Raw genomic sequence first — 21,173 nt, 5'->3', positions numbered from 1 at the left:
GTTGGAGAGCGTACTGTATAATATGTCCCTTTGTGAGTGAGGTTTGGTGAACATCTGTATTTGAAGGTGTTTGTTGCCCTCTAGTGTTGAAACGCAGCCATCACAAGAGGATTCATGAAAGCAGGAGCCACTCTGAGGGACACGACAGAGATCTCTGAGTACTTTTTACTTGAATCCCTACATTTAACGCAAATATCTGAACTTTCTGCTCCTTACATTTCCAAAACAGGCTCCTTACTTTAGTTGCGATGCCTTTAAGGGGAATTATCGATTATTGAATAAGACCAAAATATCAAGTACCTTTTTGGTGCATTTAAGAACAGCTGGGACAAATCCCACTGATTCTACCTTCAAGTTTAATTGTCTTTGAATCATATTAACATGAGGTTCAGTTGTCTTTGCACAGAAATGTCCTTCAGAGGGACACTTTTTATTCTTGTACTTTTCAGAGCCTGTACCCTCTTACTTTTTCTTGAATAAGAAGTTGAATCAGTGCTTCTATTTTTACCGGAGTCTGTTTTTAAGTATCTGTACTTCTGCTTGAGTAAATAGTGTGTTTACCTTTGCCACCTCTGGTGTTGGAGGAAATATTCAGAAACTTAATTGAAGTACATAAAAAAACGACCTGCATTGAGTCATTTGTCAAACTATAACGTCAAATATTCTTTAATACTTCAGCAAAAATCAATACAGTGTTTTAAATTATCACTGCTGGCCTCCCTTACGTTAAATTGACTTAGTTTAAAATGTGCCTGCACCGTGGACAAGCCCCATAACCCTCTGGATTGAAGACTCACTGTTATGTTGTGGATGTCACGAGTCTTTTAATTTGTACACTGTCCCAGAGTTTATATTTTAGGAGACTGTTACTTATTATCTGTTTCTCTGCCATTAATTAAGGACCGATGACAAATGTTCTCCGGGCCTGGAGAGCCTCCTCTTCAGGTTTTCTCTTGGAGAGAAGAAAAATGGCTTCATAATAAAAAGTGAAGTACTTCCTCGAGTGGGGGCTTGTTTTATTTCTTGTATGAATCCTTGAGCAAAAGGATGAGCTGGAGCTGTTCTTCGTCTCTTCTCTCTGTTTGTTTTTCATCATTTCTACAAAGGCAGCCAACCTCTCCATTTAAAATATTTATGTCTATAAGGGCCAGGTGTCTAATAAAGCAGAGAAGTTGTAAATGTTGGTTTATACGTGGCTTTTAATCAACTTATAATCATAATGTATGATATTCTTGCATCTTTATTTACAAGAGGGCTGTGTTTCGAACCACTTCTCTTTTCAAGAACCGACTGAATTGTGACCATGAACCACAGCAGCTTGTCAAACCCAGTTTGAACCTCCATTGTTGTAGCCCTCTCTTTCTTGCTTCCTGTCTTGTAACGTGTATCCCTACAAAATAAAAGCATAATACATCAAATACCCGAAGTTGGCTCTAAATGCTTGATCGGACTTTTACCTCACACACACGTTGGACAGATATCGCCTGAAAAATGCACACCTGTTTGTGTAAACATGCTGAACGGACGCATTTGAAAAGAAAAGAAATCTTTGCCAGCAGATCTGAATCTGTGAGAACCTAACAACACCAGAAGATACTGAATCATATTTGTATTGATGTGATGTCTATGTAATAAAAGTTATCCAGCTTAATATTCAGACATAAATAATCCTGAAAAGACAAATACAAGAGTCTTATCGTGGATTTAGTAAAATTTAATTTATCTACAATTATCCCTCCATACAGGCATACAGACTGATAGATTCTTTATTCATTTCAATGTGGCTCATAAATTGATAAGTTACACAATATCATACAGAAGCTTGATGCCAGAACTGGACAAAAAGTTGCAAAAATATCTTTTTTGTCTTTACATCTTTTCTGTCAGTGTTTTGCAGCATATTGTAGAGCGGTTAGTTGTCGAAGTGAAATGAAACAACTCTGAGTGTCTGAATACTGAACATACACACTGAACTGATCGGGGTATGAAGGTGAACTCAGGGCGCAGCACAGTGACATGTTGCAGGTGGTGCTAATGTTGTGGGTGCATCTGGTGGGAGCAGCAGAGCAGGATGGGGGGGGGGGAGCCTGAAGAGCTCACCAGCATGTTCATGATAAAAATGAGAGTAATATCAAATTTGTTTAGTTGCATTTTTGCTACATTTTAAATCCTCCTCTCTACGTTTCCCAGATGACTTGTGTATCAAAATTAACACTACGTGACGATACATTACAATAAACACAAGACTGGTAAAATCATCACAGACTGATGGTAAACGTGGCAGAGATGAACGCACTGACGTCTTGTAGCTGTCACTGAAAATTGAAGAACCACATCTTGAACACGTAAATGTCCAAATAACTAACGTGAACGTGTGATGTGACAGAGGGGGTAAAGAAAAGTGAAGACAGCATGGCAGCTGGAGAGAAACTGCTTCAATATATTAGTCCTATGCTTCCGTTTCTCACGTGTGTTTCTGAAAAGTCTTTTCTTGTAAATTCCCATCTCTTTCTTTTTTTCCTTTCAGTGTTTTATTTCTTCTAGTCCTCATCATCGTCCTCCTCTTCCTCCTCCTCATCGTCGTCTGTCTGGTCCCTGGCGTCGAGGTCGTCTTCATCGTCCACCTGCAGGGAAAGTGTCACAGTCTAACTAGAGCAAACACACAACACACAGCTGAGTGGTCGGGACACAAAGCAACGTCTTTAGAGTTGTTGCTCTACCACCAAGATTAATAGTCACGACATCTATCACTAAAAACTAAGACCACAGTTGCACCGGCAGCTTCAAAGAGTAGAAAGCTATTACATTAACACCTCTTCTCACCGACATACACAGATGTTTTCGTCTTGTAAGTCAGAGAGGACGACGTAATGAATAAGTAAACGCTGAGCTCTTTATACTTATTGGATCGACCAATTAGCTTGTTCTGTGAGCATCTGCAACCTAAAGTTACCCTTCTCTGCTGGCAGTGTCCCTACACCTTTTTAAACATCAATTTCAATGACTTTTCAAGGACTTTCCAGGCTAGATTCACTCAAATTCATGGACCCAACACAGCAAAGTATGATGCAGAGGTCAAGGTTCATGACTGTTACAAAACAGAGCTACCAGGCTTTACAGAAGCTCACAGTCTATGTCTATTTGCAAAAAATTTTCAAGGCTTTAATTTCCCCCCCACAAAATTTGAACGAGACGGTGGTTGTAGAGACGAAGAGTTGGAGGTGACTGAACTTCATTAAAGGGAGGTGAACTAGTGAGGTGAGTTGTGGCTCTGCACTGACACTGATTATAAAAAGATAAGGTATAAAGGATATCTCTCTCATGGCTGTTGCACCAGATCCCTTAGCGCTTGCAGAGAGTTTATTCAGTGGTGCAGATTCAGGGTCAACAAATCAAAAAAATCTAGAATCATTAAAAAAAACTTTGATTTAGTTTTAGACCTGCATCAACAATATTACTTTGCACATATTAGTCATTAGATTAATGCCTGTAGTCCACTTTAAGTCAAGAAAAACTCCAGACTTTTAAACAATTTGAGTCTAATTTCTTATTTTCTGATTATCAGCACCAAATGGAGCCAAGACTGGAGACCGTTCAGCCTTTCTAAAACGATGGCCAGAGTTAAAACTCCCACTGACTTCAGAAAAAGAATATAATACTGATTTTTCTACCGTCTCTCCGAGGTCTTTGAGTCTCTGTTTGAGGCTGTGGATCTTCTGGTCCTGGTCTGCCAGCAGCATCAGCAGGTCGTCCTGCTCTTTCTTGGACTCTTGCACCTCCGTTTGCAGCTTCGCTTTCTCCGTCTGCAGGATGGCCACCGTGCTGTTGACTGAAGCCAGCTGCTGCTCCAGCTCTGGCTGGCTTTGTGACGAGCTCTTTGCCTCCTCCTGCACAAACGAAAAAGAGGGAGAGGACAGAGAGGGAAAAGGAGGATGTAGATGTTTAGTAGGATGATCCATAAATACAAATAATGGGAACTCAGGAAAAATCATTAACAACTGATGGATAAAAAAAAATACTTTCGAAGACGTCAGATAATGAATGTAAAAGTGATTCTACAAACCCTGAGTCTCTCTGTTTCAGTCGTCAGCGCTGCCAGTCTGCTCTCTAGTTCAGCCATCTTGGCAGCGTCTAAAGAGCCGTCACTACTGGGAACTGCGTCTGAGGACTGAGAGAAACCAGTGGGAGGTCAATTAATTTAGCATCTGCTGTGATATATTTGATAAAAAACATCATATTTGCATGATATTCACCCCAGCTTCAGCTCTTCTCAGCAGCTCTTGTCTCTCTGTCTTCATCTGGTTGATTTCTGCAGACTGTGACTGGACCTGACTCCTCAGAGCCTCCAGCTCCTGCAGCAAACAGTCAATAGGAGAAATGCTTTAGATTGAAATTTTAAGGTCAAGTCTGGTGATATGCTATATTTTGTCTATATTATATTAAACTTGATTCTACTGTCATGAGTTGCCTGTGTAGTCAAACCTGAATTATTCTTACTGCACTTAAATGCACTTTAATTTCCAGTTCACATTGCTGATGAATGTATAGTGGTCTTAATGGGAAATCAATAGGAATTGCATAACAAATATTCCTCTGTGCCATAGACCTCCATTCTTGACAATAAATGAGCCACACATTTACTCTGGATAACATGCTTCTTAATTACCATGAAGACAAGCAGGGCAGTTTATGTTGGGTCAGTCTCATATTACCTGTACTGCTGCTGTAAATACTCACAAGATATTTGCGTATTTTTAACATTTACATCTTCAAAAGGAACAAATGGGTGCAGGGCTAAAGGTCGGGAAGTTGGAAAGTATTAAGAGGCAAACCAGTTTTGTTGGTTGTTATCAATTCATGCAACAAAAATAGAGAACACCAGCCTGTTTTTAAAGGGACAGTCTATAGTGATGAATCCCACCTTGAGCAGTTCTGTGTTGTCTGATCCTCCTGCTGAACCATCTGCCGTCTGTGACATCTCCGACCTCTGCGGTCACATACAAAGACAACAGTAAGTTAGTGATACGCTATAATGTCATTATCACTGTCACCGGATAAAAGTAAAACTCTCCATGCTGTTCCAACTGTAAGATTATATTCAGAATAGCTAACAACCTCTTTCTTTTCTCTCTTGGAAAAGAGACCTGAATCTAAACGAGCATTGTTAATCAAATAAAGATTAAATAACAAAGAAACAAACAAAGAAAGGCAAAAAGCAACAAATTATTAATCGACTGTCAACAATAGTTGCATATCAATTTTCTCTCTTTGACTTACATCGACACTAAATTCGACGCCCCAGGGAAGTGTTTCTGCTGTGAGGATTTGTTTGTTGTTTTAAATAGTTTTGGTTTGCCTGAACACTGTAGCTGGCAACCAGTCTGTAATGCTGCCTGACTGTTGCCGCAGTTGTGAAGGCGTGGTTTGTTTTATCAATCATAGTCTACCGGCTGGTTATATGTTATGTGTGCATCAGACCAGAGAAAACTAAACACAGCTTGTTCCATGAGGTCAACTGATTTCAGTGACGACATGTTCTGGTGGTCGAACTGTGACCACCGTTGCTGTTTGGGGGAAACGCTCCCCAGGGTGTCACCGAGCTGGAGGAGTGTGTTTTGCCTGCACGGCTCATCCGCCTCCACTTGAAGCTTAGACAAACAAACACACACAGAGACGTCTTGATAAAGTCTGCGCCCCGACAACAGCTCAACATTTTTCTTCCCAAAATCAGTCCCGGCACACACAAAAACAAACGTGTAGATGCCGTACACAAACATTTGCTAACCAGTGTGTTGATGAGTGCGTCTTTGTCGCCGAGCTGTGACTGAAGGAGTGTGTGCTGCTTGCGGAGCTCCTCCATCTCCTCTCTGAGCTGTGTGAGCTCCTCCGTCTGCAGACCGTTCATCTGTGAGCCGTCTCCCTGACTCTGGTTCTCCTTACCTGAAGTTATGAAGACATACTCTGTTAAAATGTCAGATTCAACAGGAAGTGTGGTGTGAATGTTGATGTTCTAGACATAAACACAACCAGGAAAATATATTCACTGCTTTACATTGCCATCAAACAGCCCTTTTCTGTGGGGAACTGATGTCGTTATATTGCTCATTCCACAGCCACCAAACTCCACTGACAAAAACAGTCATTTTCCCTCACAGAACACGAGAGTTAGTCTACCGCTGCCTCAATCAGATCGTTTTTTTGTGATATTGTGGGACATTGGTTTATCTGAACTAACCTTTTAAAACACAGAAGTCACACAATAACACAAACAAACCAGTAGATAGAGGCAGCAGCAGACCAGCACCTCCCGTGTACTGCGAGGTAAAATTATCGTTTTATTGCCAAAGGAGTCTGGTGTCTATGAAGCGAAAATATATGGATAAAGTGACTTCTATTTCCTGTCAGAAAGGGCTGTCTAATGGAGAGGTAAAGTGGTGTAAAATATTATAAATATATATAGACTTTTTTGCTGGACCTTTTATAGGTGTTGAGTATACACAGTTTAGCGTCCTGCCCCTGTAATCCTGCTGCTTCTCCAAACTGAGGACGTGCCGACCGAAAGTCATACACTGACTACTGATAAGAACCTCAAACAACCCTGTTTAACCCAAATTATTCCTTTGAGGCAAGAGTTTAGTTCCAGTTATTCTTCCTGTGAGTCATCGTTGTTCTGTGCGGATGTGACAGTGTTTTAGTCACTATCTACATTCTTCAGATAAGCTGGAACAAAGACTGACTGACCGTGACTGTTTGTGAAAGAAAGAACATAAATCAACCAGGACAGAGGCCAGAGGCCAGAAATATGAAAAGCCAGAACACAGAATATTAAAGGTATTTAACTGCATTTAGGACAAGATTAAAGACTGGTCCAACCACTTCTCCTCAAATTGTGTTTTTAAATAAATTAACCAGAAATAGAGTATTTCTTGTAATAAACATTTTTTGTTTGTTTGTTTGTTTGTTTTTCACGAGGACATAAAACACCAGTTGAAGGTGAACCACTGAGGTGAACCCACCTAATTTTAGCTTGAGGATGTTGTACTGATCTTTGTGCTGCTGGATCTGGGACACCTGCTGGGTGAGCGTAGTCTGCATCTGTTCGTTCTGAGATGCCATGGACGATACCTGCTCTTTCAGCTCTTGGATCTGAGCATCCTGAGGATCCAAATAAAAAGAGTCAACAGGAGAAAACATTGAATATAAATAACATCAAATAGACAAAAAAAACAAAACCACATGCAGAATTTAAAATGACAGTACCACTTATCTCGGTTTACCTGTTCTCTGATCAGCTCTTTATACTGAGTTACAATGTTGTCATGTTGCTCTAAAGTCTTCTTTACTTCCTCTTCCTTCTTCTCCTCCTCGCTGGATTTGTGAACTGCTTTGGTGATCATACCTGTAATAAAAACAATTCGTAAAACATTGTGAAACTCTCCAACTGCTAATAATAACTCAAACATTAATGAATAGATGATTAGATCCGTCTCTGACTGACCCTCCAGTTCTTTGACCAGTTTGGTGAACTCGTGGTCGAACAGCATCTGCTCTGGAGACGGGAAGACAGGCTGTGGCTTCTGAGCCGCCCGCGAGTACAGCTCATGTTTAGTGATGAAGCCCAGTTTCTCTACAAAGTTCTCCTTTCCGATGCGCTTCTCGATGAGCTGCTTTAGCTTCTCTCTGAGGAAGACAGCGATGACGAGGCAGGTTTTAAATAGGATGACCCCGATCAAGGCCACAAGCCAAAACATGTCGGTCTGACATTAACATTGTTCTTTCAGCTGCAAGTGTTGCTGGAGTTTTGACCTATTCATATACATCATCACTTTTATATTTCTTTTCTGTGATAATGACATGCAAAAAAATACCATTCCCACGAGAAATTAGACTCATATCCCAGTATGATTATCTTTGCATATTATTTAGCCCTAGTTTGTGAAAAAATATGTGCACATTACTTTCATGACAAAGACCTACAGCACTGAAGTATCACTGTAATAACAAAGCAGAGGAAAGAACTGAAAAATCAGTGCTTTTAACAGTCTTTCATAACCAAAAAATGTAATCAAAATAAGTCCGTTTCCACAGCAGAACAGCAGCCTACTTGTATGATTCACATCTGTATAACAAAGTCAGGCAGCAGTGACAGCTCACCAAACACACAGCTGATTACATAACATGAATACATTCATACACAGCCAATATTAGTTCAAGTATGTGGTAGAAACACAGCATGTGAATCCAATAAGACTTTAGTTCACGTGAAATTGTTTTTTCATTTGGTCTATTATGACATGTGTATATTTGATAAGTAATCTTTAAGGTGCGTGAGCCGACACTTACTTGGTGTAGTTTTCCAGCGAGTTGTCGTTGTAATAGATGCAGATGCCGAGAAGCAGCGCACACAGGCCCTGCACCAGCCGTTCATCCTCTCCCAAGTTCTCTGAGATCTGAGCTGTCAGCTGCAGGAGTCACTGAGTCAAGGATTCATTCAACACCAACTAGTTTCACGCTACCACACCCCATTTTTAACCTGGAAGTCGATTATGAGGCTCCCGTTCTCACTGATAAAAAGATTTTGTTGCCACATTTTATGTCGAGTGATTAAAAAAAGAAAAGGTAACAGTTACTATGACTTAAAACAGACATTTATTGTTATGAAACTTGTGTCTGGTTGAAAGCTGCTTCAAGGATACAAAAGGAACGTTCTCCTGGTTGTGTAGAAAGTGTGTGACAGCTATCGGACAGTTGCTGATCCACGTGCACAGCAGCATGAGGAGGCCCACCCTGGTCTGCACTTTACTGCCCTGCAGAGCACAAGAGAAAACAAAAGAAATGTCAACACAGGCTTCTAGGATGAGAGAAGAAATGGTTGACAAGATCTCAAGGTAGACCAGATATGTAATATTCTAAACATATCAAAACATTTTGAGTTTAGAAAGTGAAGAACCAGATTTTAAATATGGGAGGTTATGAACATCAAGGCATGTGATCGTAAACAATATCAGAATGGCAACCAATGTTAAAGTTATCCAACAAAATTAATGCAAAAAGAAAGTAAAACGGGGGCTGTAAAAGGGCAACAAAAGTGCTTGAATATGAGTTGGTGTTAAAATCTTTAATTTGCTTGACAGATGACTTTCTGACAATTCACCATTTTTTCCCATCCTGTATTTGATTTTCCAAAGAACATAAATATAGAAAAGGTTAAAAACCATCAGTGTTTAATTGGGAGCACTTCAATCACATCAACCATTAGTAGTTAATGAGGTTATAAGAAACACAAAAGGAGTCAAATTAATACAATCAGTGTATTAAAACAAGGTTATGCTGACAAGAAGAAGCTGTATTAAGCTCACTGAATACATCAATGTCCTTCAAGCCTAAAAAAACCCTCTTCTTTACCGCCACAAATTCATAATTTCAATAAAGTTTGTAATTTTCATTCTACTAGTGATTGATGACTTACAATCCAAGTACCAGATCCAAGTATTTAAATTCTAATTTTACTGCATTTCCAGATATCAGCACATGCAAAGCAAATCCTGCTAAATGTGCTTTTAAAAAAACAAAACATGAAACTGTAATAATAAAAAGATAATATAAAAACGATCGTGCATTTCCATGACAACAGCTTTGAGAAGCAGCTAAGAGGTTTAAGATCTACAACAAAAAAGCTGGATTTTCTTTCATCTTCACAAAAGTCTTAAGTAATTATGCAGTGTCAAACAATTTATTCAAATCAGCTGCAGAAAAAGGGTGATTTTCATGGCGTTTAAATATAAGATGATGAAAATCAGTACAGATTAAATCAAAGTGCAGAGGCAAACAGAAACTGTAAACTCTTCACCGTAGCGCAACGCTGCTAACAAGCTGGCGCATTAAGACTGAATGCACATCATGCGTTAAGAAGAGCAGACTTCTTTACTCTGGTGAAATAAACAATGTCAAAACTGAGTAAATATGGAGATCTGAGCAGTGAAGGTGCGGATAAAAACTTATCAGCATTCCAGACTACAAAAACTTACGACATCACCTTTTCAGATTTAGTCTCCAAATGTGACGTAATGCAAAAATGAAGAGGAAAAACAAACGACAGGAAATGACCACATGTCAAGTATTAATTGAACACACATTGGCCTCAGCAAAAAAAAAAAAGAAATCATACACTGTATCTGTGTGGGTGATTGTGGTTAAAACTACAGCCGACAGGTTAAAACTGAAGACTCCATCTTGTAATTATGACCTTTAAAGTCAAACATCAGTACAATGGAGCCGAGGCCGGATGCGTCTGGAGCAGGACTTCTATTCGAGGCTACTTCTGGCTGTCCGAGCTCCTCACTCTTTCCCTAAGAGAAACCCTCAGGTAACACTCACACACATTTATGTTGCTTCTATCCACAATCTCATTCTTTACAGTCATTAGCTGTAGTTAGATTACTACAACAGTCCAGTTAAAACCAGCACTCCTCTTGACGCCACACTAAGTGACCTCACTCCATCTTGTCACTATCAAACAAGAGACTGATACGCTCCAAATTGAAAACAAACAAACATTTAGCTGCAGATCTGATCAAAAATCTACAAAATCGATCATCCCAAATCTGGAAGATGTTGCTTTGCATAGAGGTGATCTTGACTCCATCTAGTTGGTACTGCTCAACCTCTTAAGCTCCCCCAGAGATCTTGCCCACAGCGTCAAGAGCCCATTTTTGTTGGGAAAGACCACCAATTTTGCCTGCTGCCCCCTTATTACTTCTTCTGCCTTAACTTGACCAAATAACATTGGTGCCCAGGACAGGGGCCCATTTTCCTTGATCCAAACTTGGTCACCTCACTTGAGACCAACCCCGCTGAAACCAAAGCGTTTGCCAAGCAATAGCAAAGACTTTCACCAGGAAAGCGCACAGAAGTTCATGCATTTTAGCAGACTGCCATCCCAGAATCTACTGCAGGAGAAAAATCAAAGAGTGGCTGAATAATTCAACCTTCATCTGACACTTAAACAGACAACTGAGTAATCTTCATAAGCACAGTTTAAACTATAAAACCATCTGCTGCCTGCACTGTGTATTTGTAAGCAGGTAGATATAAATAAAAGGATCAGGAAGGAGCAGACAAACAAGAGCAGAGATCTCTCCCTTCAACAGGAAAAGGCCCAAAAGTTTCTGCATTGCACACTTCCTGTGCACACAGATAAGGGCCTGCAGTCAAATAACGGTCTATTCACAGCTCAAATTAGGTGTTAGGATGACATCTCTGAGCTCATACCACTAAAAACAGCTGCTATGTCCCTCTTCTCTGAACCTCTGTCAGATGTACACTTGTGTACTCGCCCACACTCACCCATGAGTGAGCAACTAGAGCTACCAAATCTGTGGTGAGGAGTTCCCCCATGTGCCACCTGAAAGAGGAAGAACTGGGTCATAGCCATACGTTAGGGACGAAGAAGTGGTAGTGAAGAGTTAAAGGGAAGCAAGATCCCCCAAAACGCGGGCCAATGAGACCCCTACTACAGATGCCAAGCCAAAACAACCAGTACAGGTGCCGCCCAAACACTCAAAACACACAAACAGAGACACAGTGCACACACACGTTACTCACCCGCCGGACGATCTTATCTCCCTGCAAAATTACAATAATGTCACATTGTTCTATTCACTATTGTTGACACTTTATTAACCTTCGTTTGCCAAGAATATGCCTCTTTTCTTATAAAGTCCTTCTACCCTTACACACATGACCATTCGGCATCTCTGTCATTCCAGCAGCTCACTGTCAGGGTCCTACCTGGGAGAGGATGTTGGTGCACTGCTGCAGCAGGGACACAGGGGGCTTCCCAAGGCTGGTGGCCAGTTGAACCCTCAGCAGCTGCTCCTTCTGGGTGAGGTTGTCCTGCAGGGCGTGAGCCAGGGCCACAGCGGCGCACCAGTTGGACAGAGAGTCTGCTGAGAAGAGGCCTCCACACAGCAGCTGGCCCGCTGAGATGGAATTTGCTGGGGGGAGAAAGTGAGCAAGTCAGTACGACAGTAAGTAATTAAAATGAAACCGTATCCAGCAGAATAAACACACGTCCATCAATTTTTCGTGGTCCCATTTTATCACAACTTTTAGATTAAGTCCAAACTGCTCCCGTTCAACAAAAGACAAGTTTTTGTCAATTACACTTTCTTTCTTAACCCTAACTTGTCTTGTTCGGGACTTGGAGTTGTGTTTTTTGTATGATTTGTGCTATAAAATAAAGTTTGTTAGATTGATTCATTTGATTAATTGTTTTTCCTGCATCACATTGTATATCAGCCACATTATATATCAGCCAGCCAGCGTTTTAAATGTGTCGCTTCCAAAACATAACTACTAAAATTCATTTTACAGTTTTAAATGTTGTGAAGCGCAGATGTCAATATGGTAGGAGTGGAACTCCCACTCCTTATTAAAAGTGGGAGTAAAAAAGCTTAAAAAATAACTCAAACTCCAAACATGTTGAACAGCTTCTGGACAGAATTATAATTGTAAAACTGAAAAATAGAGTCGGCAGACTCGATAAGGCTGCCATGAACGTTTATAACCTACATGCCATGTTTGTGGGCACAGGCCCTTCTGTCAATTTAATCACAATTAATCAAAGTGTTATTGAAACTGAAATATGGCCATGTTCTATATCCAAATTGCAGAAGATAGATACAGCTGAAATGTGACATAACACCATTACTATTAAGTACTGTAGTGTTGCAGAGACGTCCGGGTCGACAAATCTCGTTCTCCAGATGTAAGAAAATTTGTTTTGTTTGGTTGAGATCCCAAAAATGTCACACCATCACAATTTTAATCGATTTTTTTAACTGAAAATGAAAACTGTGATGCAAAAATGTGTTTTCCCACTTACAGTGAATCTCAAAATGTTTTTTTTCAATCAGAGGTATATAACGTTTTCTCAGGTCAATTTGTCTACAAACTCAACATCCTTATAGAAAAGCAACTGATAATCCCACTTCTAAATTCTCATCTTGGTGTAACTGACCATCGATGGTGGAAGGCAGCAGCGTAGCAACAATCTCTCCCTGGCCTTTCTGGTTTTTGTAGAGGAAACACTGGAAACAGTAGAGGACTGCACAGCGGAGCACAAACGGTTGTCTCTCGTTCACCATGGACATGAGCAGCACCACGATGGCTGGTCTGTGAACACATGAGGAGGAAAGAAAAAGTTAGTACGAGTACAGAATTTACCATCAGGTCGTTATGGGAGATTTAACATCTTGATTCTCTCACCTCGGTGGGTTTGAAGGAGCGTTGACAGAAGCAAAGTAGTCCTGGTTGACCTGTGAGCCTCTGATGACCTCTGATACAGTGTTGATGGTCTGAAAGACAGAAACCAGATAACGAGCTTGAATTCATTGAGCCTTCCGAGTCAGAAACAATCCTTCTTTGTATCGGTAAGTGCTCCTGTCATTACCTCAGTGAGGATGTCAGCAGGCACACCAGTGGCCATGAGAATGGTACACAGCTGCTGCAGCAGACCACACTGGTACATGGACTTCTGACAGCTGGCTGCGGCTCCAGGTGAGTTCACTGGAGACACCATGACTCGGACCAACTGGGAACAGAGTGCAAGATTTCAACAACTCAACATCCCATTGTTCTGCTTGTTAGGTTAAAGTTCAACATGGCTGCTTTGTGTTACCTGCAGCATGAGGTGGAGGTTGGTGACCTTCTGTGCAGACCAGCCAGAGTTATCATCTCCAACCTCAAACCAGGGCTTCATTCTCTGGATGTAGGAGCCCTCCTTGAAGAAGTTCTGATTGGAGCTATTGTTCTTCAGCAGGTTAAGCAGCAGCAGCAAACAGTCCTCCACCACAATACCTGCACCGAGGGGAAGGGATGTGCGTCAGGACATTATATCACAAGAAAGAACAATAATCTGACTGTTTTAATGACTGAAAATACAACGAGTGTGATTTAATTAAAAAGTCTAGAGACAATTGTGCACTGAATCTAAAAATCCTTTTACCTCCATCACTGCTGCCCTCTTCTGTGATGATATCAAGAAGGCGCTCAAATGCGTTTTCAAATGCCACAATTTTCTGAATGGCAGCGTTGCTTTTGGTCAGCTGTTGGAGCAACAGCAAGCCCTGTTGGAAGAGAAAAACAGATCGTCATACATCTCTTTATTATAAAAAGAACTGCATTAAAGATGCAACAGGAGTTCACACCTGCAATAAAAGCCTGTTGTTGTGGGGGCGTTTTGTTTAAGGTACCAGTGAGACAGGAAATACAATCCAGGAAGTCCACTTCTGATAACAGATCTGTGATTTAAAAGGCTTCTCAGATGCCAAAACACTGCACGGCTAGTTATCATGGCTGCAATCTTCAAGCCAATTAGCTATCATCTGATGCCAATTTAGCCGATTTAGGCAACAGCCAATTGTTCAGGGCTTCCAGAATAACTAGTGGATATCCAAATAACAAACAACTGACATCCAGGCCAAAAGGTCCTCTTCCGTGTGCCAGTCATTGTTCACAGTCATATTAGCAACTTGAGTTGGGAGAACGGAGTTGTAGTTGGGTGACGACTAATCTCTATAAAAAGATATCTGCATATGAATACAGATACATTTCAAAACAGCTAACAAAAAGCTAAATCACTGTCATACAATAGCAGATGGGTTACATTTCGTCAGCCGGACTGGAATCAGGAATGTTGCTTACATGCATGTGACTGGCCAACACAGCGCTGTGCAGGATGATGTAACGTAGCATTGCAGCAAAAACTGAACGAGGTACAACACTGAATGTTTTTGCTGGCACCCTCTGTGTTGGCAGGGCTGTGTTTTTCACACAGAACTAAAGTCGGTCTGAACGTGACCTTTATTTCAGAAGCTTTCATACGGGGCTCATTATAAAATGGCAGCGTAAACAGCAGGGACAAGTACTTACATCATTGCGAATGACTTCTCTAGAGTCTGCCAATAGGTCCATCAATCTGGACACACCTGAGACAAGGCACAAAGAAAAAGGGAAACTAAATACTGGTAGAACCCTTTAAAAAATTCATCTTTTTGTGCGAATTGTTAACGTTTTTAGAGTTAACAGATTCTCTCAATAAAGACATACAGAGAGATGTTGATGTAACACTGAGTGTGCAGGTCCTGAGTAAAATCCTGACATTACAAAACAAGCTTGATCGATCTGGAGAGGAGAAACTCACCCATGGGGCTGACCAGAATGATGCCCTGGACTTGGACACCCTGGTTCTTCAGGAGTGCGGTCAACAGCTTCACTCCAGGCCAACGTACATGGAAGTCAAACTCCTGAAAATCACATCAATGCATGAACACATCAGGCAGTGATACAATAAAACAGAGGTCCTGCCACAGGAGCAGAAACAGCTCAGTACCTCCAACATAGTGAGCAGCAGAGTCACATGTTCAGGGTCCTGAATGAACGTGTCTGTGAACTGCACTCCCAGGTCATCTGCCTGCTTCTGGGCGTTCTCATCTGTGAAGGAGATTGAAAGCTGAAATTAGTAACGTCTCTGATGAATACTACTCTACAGCAGGAGTCATCAGTCAAGTGAGGGCACCAGTTGGTTTGTTCACAGCAATCAGCCCGAGTTAGAAAGCCATAATCATTGGAAAAGAAAACTTTTCTCAGAGTGTTTGTCACTGGTGGTTTTCTGCTATTATATTCTTTACAAAAAATATGTAAATTTAATTTACATAAAAAATTGTGTGCATGCTCAGGGTGACACTATTGAACACGCCTACTGGAAAATTAAGGGTGACACACAGGTGAGGGGGATGGGAGTGTGAACAGGGTGAGATCAGAGGGGTTACTATAGAAGGGGTTTCATTTAGTGTGACAGGCTAGTTAGCAAAACCACTGCATTGACAATATGTATGTATTCAACATATTTATGTGGTCATAGCTTAAATGGTACTTTTTTTATCCATGTTTTGATTTATTCATCTCTAAGATTCCTGCTTCCTCCCCAAAACAATAAAACATTGGTCATGGCATTGGAAAATTTAATTAAAAGCTGCAACACTCATTATGGATCAAATGACTACGTGACATTTGAAAAGGGGGCATTTGTAGCGACAAGCCCACGTATAATTATCAACCAACTTAGTTGTACTAATCATTTTAGCTTCTTTTAGCTGAATGTTTTGGTTTTCCAACCTGTATCTTTAAAGTTTTGGCTCAATCTCACCGGTCTTATGAGCATTGTTTCTAGACATAGCATCTCACATTCCCTTTCCAATGTCTTAATATTAAGAATTAAAAGTGCACTGCTTTTTGAAAAGGTGCACTGGCTTTATTATGCTTTTATATTATCATATAAGTGGCATTAAATGGTACTAAATTGACAATAAAATCGTTTATGGCAATTATTTTTTGGGAAAATATATCACCCAGTAAAAAGTAGTTATAGTGACAGGTCTAGAGGACAGATAATTCCCTTAGGAGTTGGTTGGGACTGAGCTAAAAAAATGTTGAATATTGGACTTACATCTTACATCTGAGTGTGTCGGGTGTATAAATATGCAACTATATTTTTGTCTACGACTTTATCAGGGGACTAAAACACAGTAAATTAAAGTAGATTGAACAAAGCAATGTGTCCTTTAAGTCTCTGTTACTAACGATTCTCATTTCTCAAAACAAAACACTAGATTCTTTTGTATTTTTGGGGTAAACTGATAATGAAAAAACACCCAAGAGGCAAACAAAACTAAACAGTATTATTTCACCACAACAGTGCAAAACAACCAGCTACTACTAAAATGTGAAGGAAACAAAGGAGCAAGGAGACATAACACACTATAAGACAGGGATGTGAAGTTATTAGTGAAGCATTCTTGTTACCACCCAAACACCTTCTAGTAACTTCTGCAGTGCCAACTGATCTTAGTGAAGTTAGTTATCTAGCATTTCTATTACTACTGTGTGGATAGCTTGGTTTCAGTACTGACCAGGCATGGAAGCATTCTTATGCTTCCCTGAGACAGAGATAGGGGTTACTGCGTCTGCGAGAGCAGGGGGAGGGAGAGTAAGTTTACAGCCTCACCCAGAAGAAGCTAGCATTCATTTCAACCACTCCGAAGAAGAGTAGAACCAGCTGAGTGATTCTTGTGAAGACATGCCACGACAACAACCAAAACACAGCCTTAGTTTCCATCAGCTGTTTACAATCTGTGCACTGCAGCAGGAGGTGTAAACAAGAATATTAATGTGCTCTTTTTCCACGATCCAACCAAGAGGAATATTTGATTGGTAAGTGCTGCAGGAGGTTAGAGGGGGGTGGTAACATGCACAGTCAGAGAGTTTTACCTTCTGATTCATCTGTAGGGTTAAAACATGGAAGAGAAGAGAGACGAGAATCTTTATATACAGCAGACATTATCAGAGGAGGGGAATGCAAATTGACTGATGTCCAGTTGACATGAATTGAACTCATTTACACATGCAAACAAAACCACAGTCAACAGTAGCCACACAATTAAGAAGAATTATCTTCAAATGATAACAGATTTCAAGTGAATTTGATCATTTCTCATAATTGTGGGAAGGTTTAATACCTTGCTCTTCCTCCTCATCATTACAGATGATGTTGTACAGTGTGTCCAAAGCATAGCCGAGGATCTCAGAGTCAGACCTGTTCAATTGGCAGGAAGAAGCAGAGTGTTAACAAACCATGTTAACTTGAGTCACATAACACATCCAACACTTAACACATTATACAGTAACGGGTACAAAGCTATTTTGGGCCAACAATGACGGATACCTTTGGTGGCCGAGGGCAAACACACAAAACATTTACATTCCAATTCATTAAAATATATGGAAATGCAAAACAAAATACAACAAAGGAAACGTGCTGTCAATTAATAAACGAGCTGCAGAAAGCCACCACAGACATATTAACAGCAAACACGCTGCAGATACAGGAAAGTGGAAACAGCTGATTTCAGATCTGAGAGAGAGAGAGCAGACGAGAATGTGTTTCTTTTTGAAGCAGGAAGAAAAATGGAATAAAAAGGCGACACAAAAAGGTTTGTACTCTTTTTTTACAAGTGGTCTTCGACTTTGACAATATTATAAAAGAGCAACATATCTGGTCTTTCTCTCTTGGGTCTAAAGTCAAGTTGTTTCCCTTAGCGCTGTTCCACCTAGGGGGACTACGCCTGGAGAACTTCCGTTGTTTTGGTTTGTGTGTTTTGGATTTTGCGTCGTTGTAATGTGTTTGCCCTTGTCAGCCACCGCAGATACCAGACCGAACAAAAACACAGACATTACATCAACATACCTGTCAGTTTGCAGTATGTTAATCAAGTGATCCATCGCCTGTGTGCCAACTTCCATGCGATATTTCTACAAAAGATAATAAAGCATGTTTATTTGTGTATAAGATTTCAACAACAAAGCCATTCAAGTGTTGCATATAAGACATGAAAGGCTATTACAAATTAAATAAACACAAGGCAATATAAAACAACAGGAGTTTGAAAGAGTAAAAGAACTAACAAATACAAGCTATAATTGAGAAAACAGGAGCATAACAGTTACAACGTGCTGTCGACGTGCTGCTCAATAACCATCAAATTGAAATTCCTTTATTTTAAAAATAAAGGAATTTCAATCAATGTGGACAACAAAAAAAATTACTTTGTTTTATTAACTTATAAAAAACAGGAAGTCTGCACATCCATGTCAGTGTTTCTGCCCGGCGCTGACACCAGTGTGTGTTAACGTGCAACCCCGATGCCTCCTAAACCCCTTATTCATGCCTGATCAACTCATTACTCATGGTTGATGGGGCAGCCAGTTACAAAACTATCCATGAACAGAACAACTGGCTTTGAAGAAGTTGATGTCAATGGCAATGATTAGTTCATTTTAAATAGCAGAGTTTGACATATTAGTGTTTTGTCCATGACAGTGTGGCAGAGGAGAAAAAAATCACATAGGAGAGGAGGGATTTAATTCCACTGCTATTCTCTCTTTTACTGACAGCTACACCAGTAAATTAAAAAAAGGTTAATACACTAAACACCTTGTGGATAAAAAAGTACTGGAAGCATCATTAACGGCTATCAACACAAATCTCTATCCATAAAACACATCACACCTACACTCAATTGTTAGTTTATAATGTCTAGTCAGATAAAAAACCAACAAACAAACAAATGCAGTCAATTACAACAGCCCTGCAATAAAATCCAACCTGTAAGAAGGTTATAATAATGTTCAGTATTTATTGCGTTTTGGACTGAGAAAGGATTTAGAAACACTTTCAGTTAAACTTAAAACAAAAGAGTAGAACCACAAACTCCAAAACGAGTTAAACAGTTAAATCACCTCTTCAAAAACATTTTCAAGAAAAACTGAACATTAAAACCTTCATGAAGGAAGGATATTCTGCAGGACTGTTGTATTAGACTGCATAAGTGATGGCTAGATTTACCAGATAAACTAAGCAGCTGGGTGCATTTTTTACTGCACCTGTTTCCAATAGCTTTGTTTTAATACTTTACCTTAGAGAGCGACTTAAGAGCACGGACAGCATCTCTGCGATCTTCTAGGAGCGTTGAGGAGGCAACGCGGTCACACAACTTCTGGATCTGTTAACAGAGGAAGAGAAGATGTCCTTATCTATATGACTTCATAGTGGGGGGCATTTTGCAGATCAGTGGACCTAATGTTGTCGCATATACTTCAGGGCCTCGGGGTAAACAGTATCAACACAATTTCTTCAAGTCTTGGTCTGAGGAGTCAGGCAAAAAGGCAAGAAACTAGTACTGTTGCACAGGAATGCCTAGAGACAAAGATCTGATTATGTGGCTATCACGCTCCTGCAAAAACAGCAGGACCAACTTCCAAATAAAATAACTCTGCATACAATACATACGTATTGTATAAAAACACATGCATCTCATAGCTTATTTTAATTGGAGATAACGCTAGTTTCATACTAGGATTAGACCTGTGAGGACTTACTCCTTTTAAATATTTATTTGTCACTGGAAATTACATAACCTTGGGTGTTGGGCAACATAAACAACTTGTCACCTTGTACTGTGATTTTTGACATTTACTGGACTTATTCAGTCATTGAAAAAAAAACAGCAGGTTACTCGATAATGAAAGTAATACTCAATTGCAGACCTAGCAAAGAGGGCCTATTTTTATTATGTGCTATGGCTTTGACTGATCTTTATACGTTTCTTCTGGGTTTGAATATTTCTAGCTTCTGTATTGTTGGAGGTGATTTTAATACAGATATTGTAGGAAGATGTTGATTGAGAGACTGACAACTGATATTCCTAATATTTGTAACTATCCGTTTTCTTTCATTCATTCATCGTTCATTTTAGCTACACGTATGGAAAACACGAGATATGTCACAACAGCCCTGCTGCTGACTGACAGGTATGCTACGTTAGCCAATTAGCCTCCTGACTAGCTCGTTGATCTAATTTAGGGAGGCCCCAGTGTCTTAGTATGTCCCTCTGTGTGTTTCTTAGAGAGAAATATAATCCTCAATGCGGAAAAAAAGACACGTTTTATTGGTGACGTGTGTGTGGTCTCGGTTTGTCGGGCACACCGTGGAGGAAATGTAAGCTAGCCGCAGCTAGCCGGGGCTGGTTTCCTACCGTCTCCGCTCCGGACGGCTGCGGCCCGGCTGCCAGCCCAACCCTCATTCCCCTGAAGAAGTTCATCTTTACAGACGTCCTCTCGGTGCCGTATTCAAAGCGTCTCTCCCTCTGAAAAACCCCTCAGACTCCCCTCTTAGTGGTCCGTGCAGTGATTACGTGAGTTGAAAAAGAAAAAAGGATACACAATGATGTTTTTTTTTACACTGTGTACACTGACTGACCGACCCCGGAACACAAATGTGGTAGCACCGCGCATGCGCGCAGACGTGGCGATACGTGGCTGAGCAGCAGACACGTCATTAGGTTATTTAAAGGGCCAGCAGACCTCATTCATTACTCTGTGTGACGTCACTGATACGAACGGTGAATCTAACTAAGTACATTTACTCAAGTACTGTACTTAAAGGTGCAATATGTAAGAATTGTGGTTGAAGACATTATTTTTATTAAAGGGGCAAAATGTCGTTTTCACTTTTCATCTAACAATTTTGGATTTTTTATCTCATAATTATAATT

General features: G+C 40.4%; 1 protein-coding gene across 5 annotated transcripts; it reads right to left on the bottom strand.

Moving 5' to 3' along the window:
- Window positions 1-1,699: 1,699 nt before the first annotated feature.
- uso1 (USO1 vesicle transport factor) lies at window positions 1,700-20,908 on the bottom strand. 5 transcript variants are annotated; one of them, XM_084369606.1, is made up of 27 exons: window positions 20,655-20,908; window positions 19,536-19,622; window positions 18,308-18,372; window positions 17,580-17,656; window positions 17,332-17,343; window positions 16,974-17,027; window positions 15,395-15,495; window positions 15,206-15,308; window positions 14,935-14,990; window positions 14,009-14,129; window positions 13,682-13,860; window positions 13,454-13,594; window positions 13,270-13,358; window positions 13,022-13,176; window positions 11,791-11,996; window positions 11,605-11,625; window positions 8,697-8,807; window positions 8,344-8,462; window positions 7,499-7,680; window positions 7,278-7,399; window positions 7,017-7,155; window positions 5,786-5,940; window positions 4,922-4,987; window positions 4,254-4,352; window positions 4,064-4,168; window positions 3,672-3,887; window positions 1,700-2,624 (listed from the first exon to the last, which is right to left on the bottom strand). In XM_084369606.1, the coding sequence occupies exons 1-27, from the start codon at window positions 20,718-20,720 to the stop codon at window positions 2,541-2,543; spliced, it is 2,931 nt and encodes a 976-aa protein (XP_084225732.1). In that variant the 5' UTR covers window positions 20,721-20,908; the 3' UTR covers window positions 1,700-2,540. The 5 variants fall into 5 exon arrangements, with proteins under 5 accessions (XP_084225732.1, XP_084225733.1, XP_084225734.1 ...); XM_084369607.1 differs by lacking the exon at window positions 17,332-17,343; XM_084369608.1 differs by lacking the exons at window positions 11,605-11,625; window positions 17,332-17,343 and having other exon boundaries at window positions 20,655-20,907.
- Window positions 20,909-21,173: the final 265 nt, after the last annotated feature.

This window comes from Pagrus pagrus, assembly GCF_965226575.1.
Source record: "Pagrus pagrus genome assembly, chromosome: 2".
Lineage (NCBI taxonomy): Eukaryota > Metazoa > Chordata > Actinopteri > Spariformes > Sparidae > Pagrus > Pagrus pagrus.
This window is presented reverse-complemented; position numbering and strand designations above follow the sequence as displayed.

Coding starts and splice junctions, on each gene's coding strand:
- uso1 (XM_084369606.1), bottom strand. CDS start 20,720: ATGAACTTCTTCAGGGGAATGAGGGTTGGGCTGGCAGCCGGGCCGCAG. Junction 13,861..14,008: donor AGAGGGCAGCAGTGATGGAG/GTAAAAGGATTT, acceptor CCCTCGGTGCAG/GTATTGTGGTGGAGGACTGT. Junction 13,359..13,453: donor CTGCTGACATCCTCACTGAG/GTAATGACAGGA, acceptor TCTGTCTTTCAG/ACCATCAACACTGTATCAGA.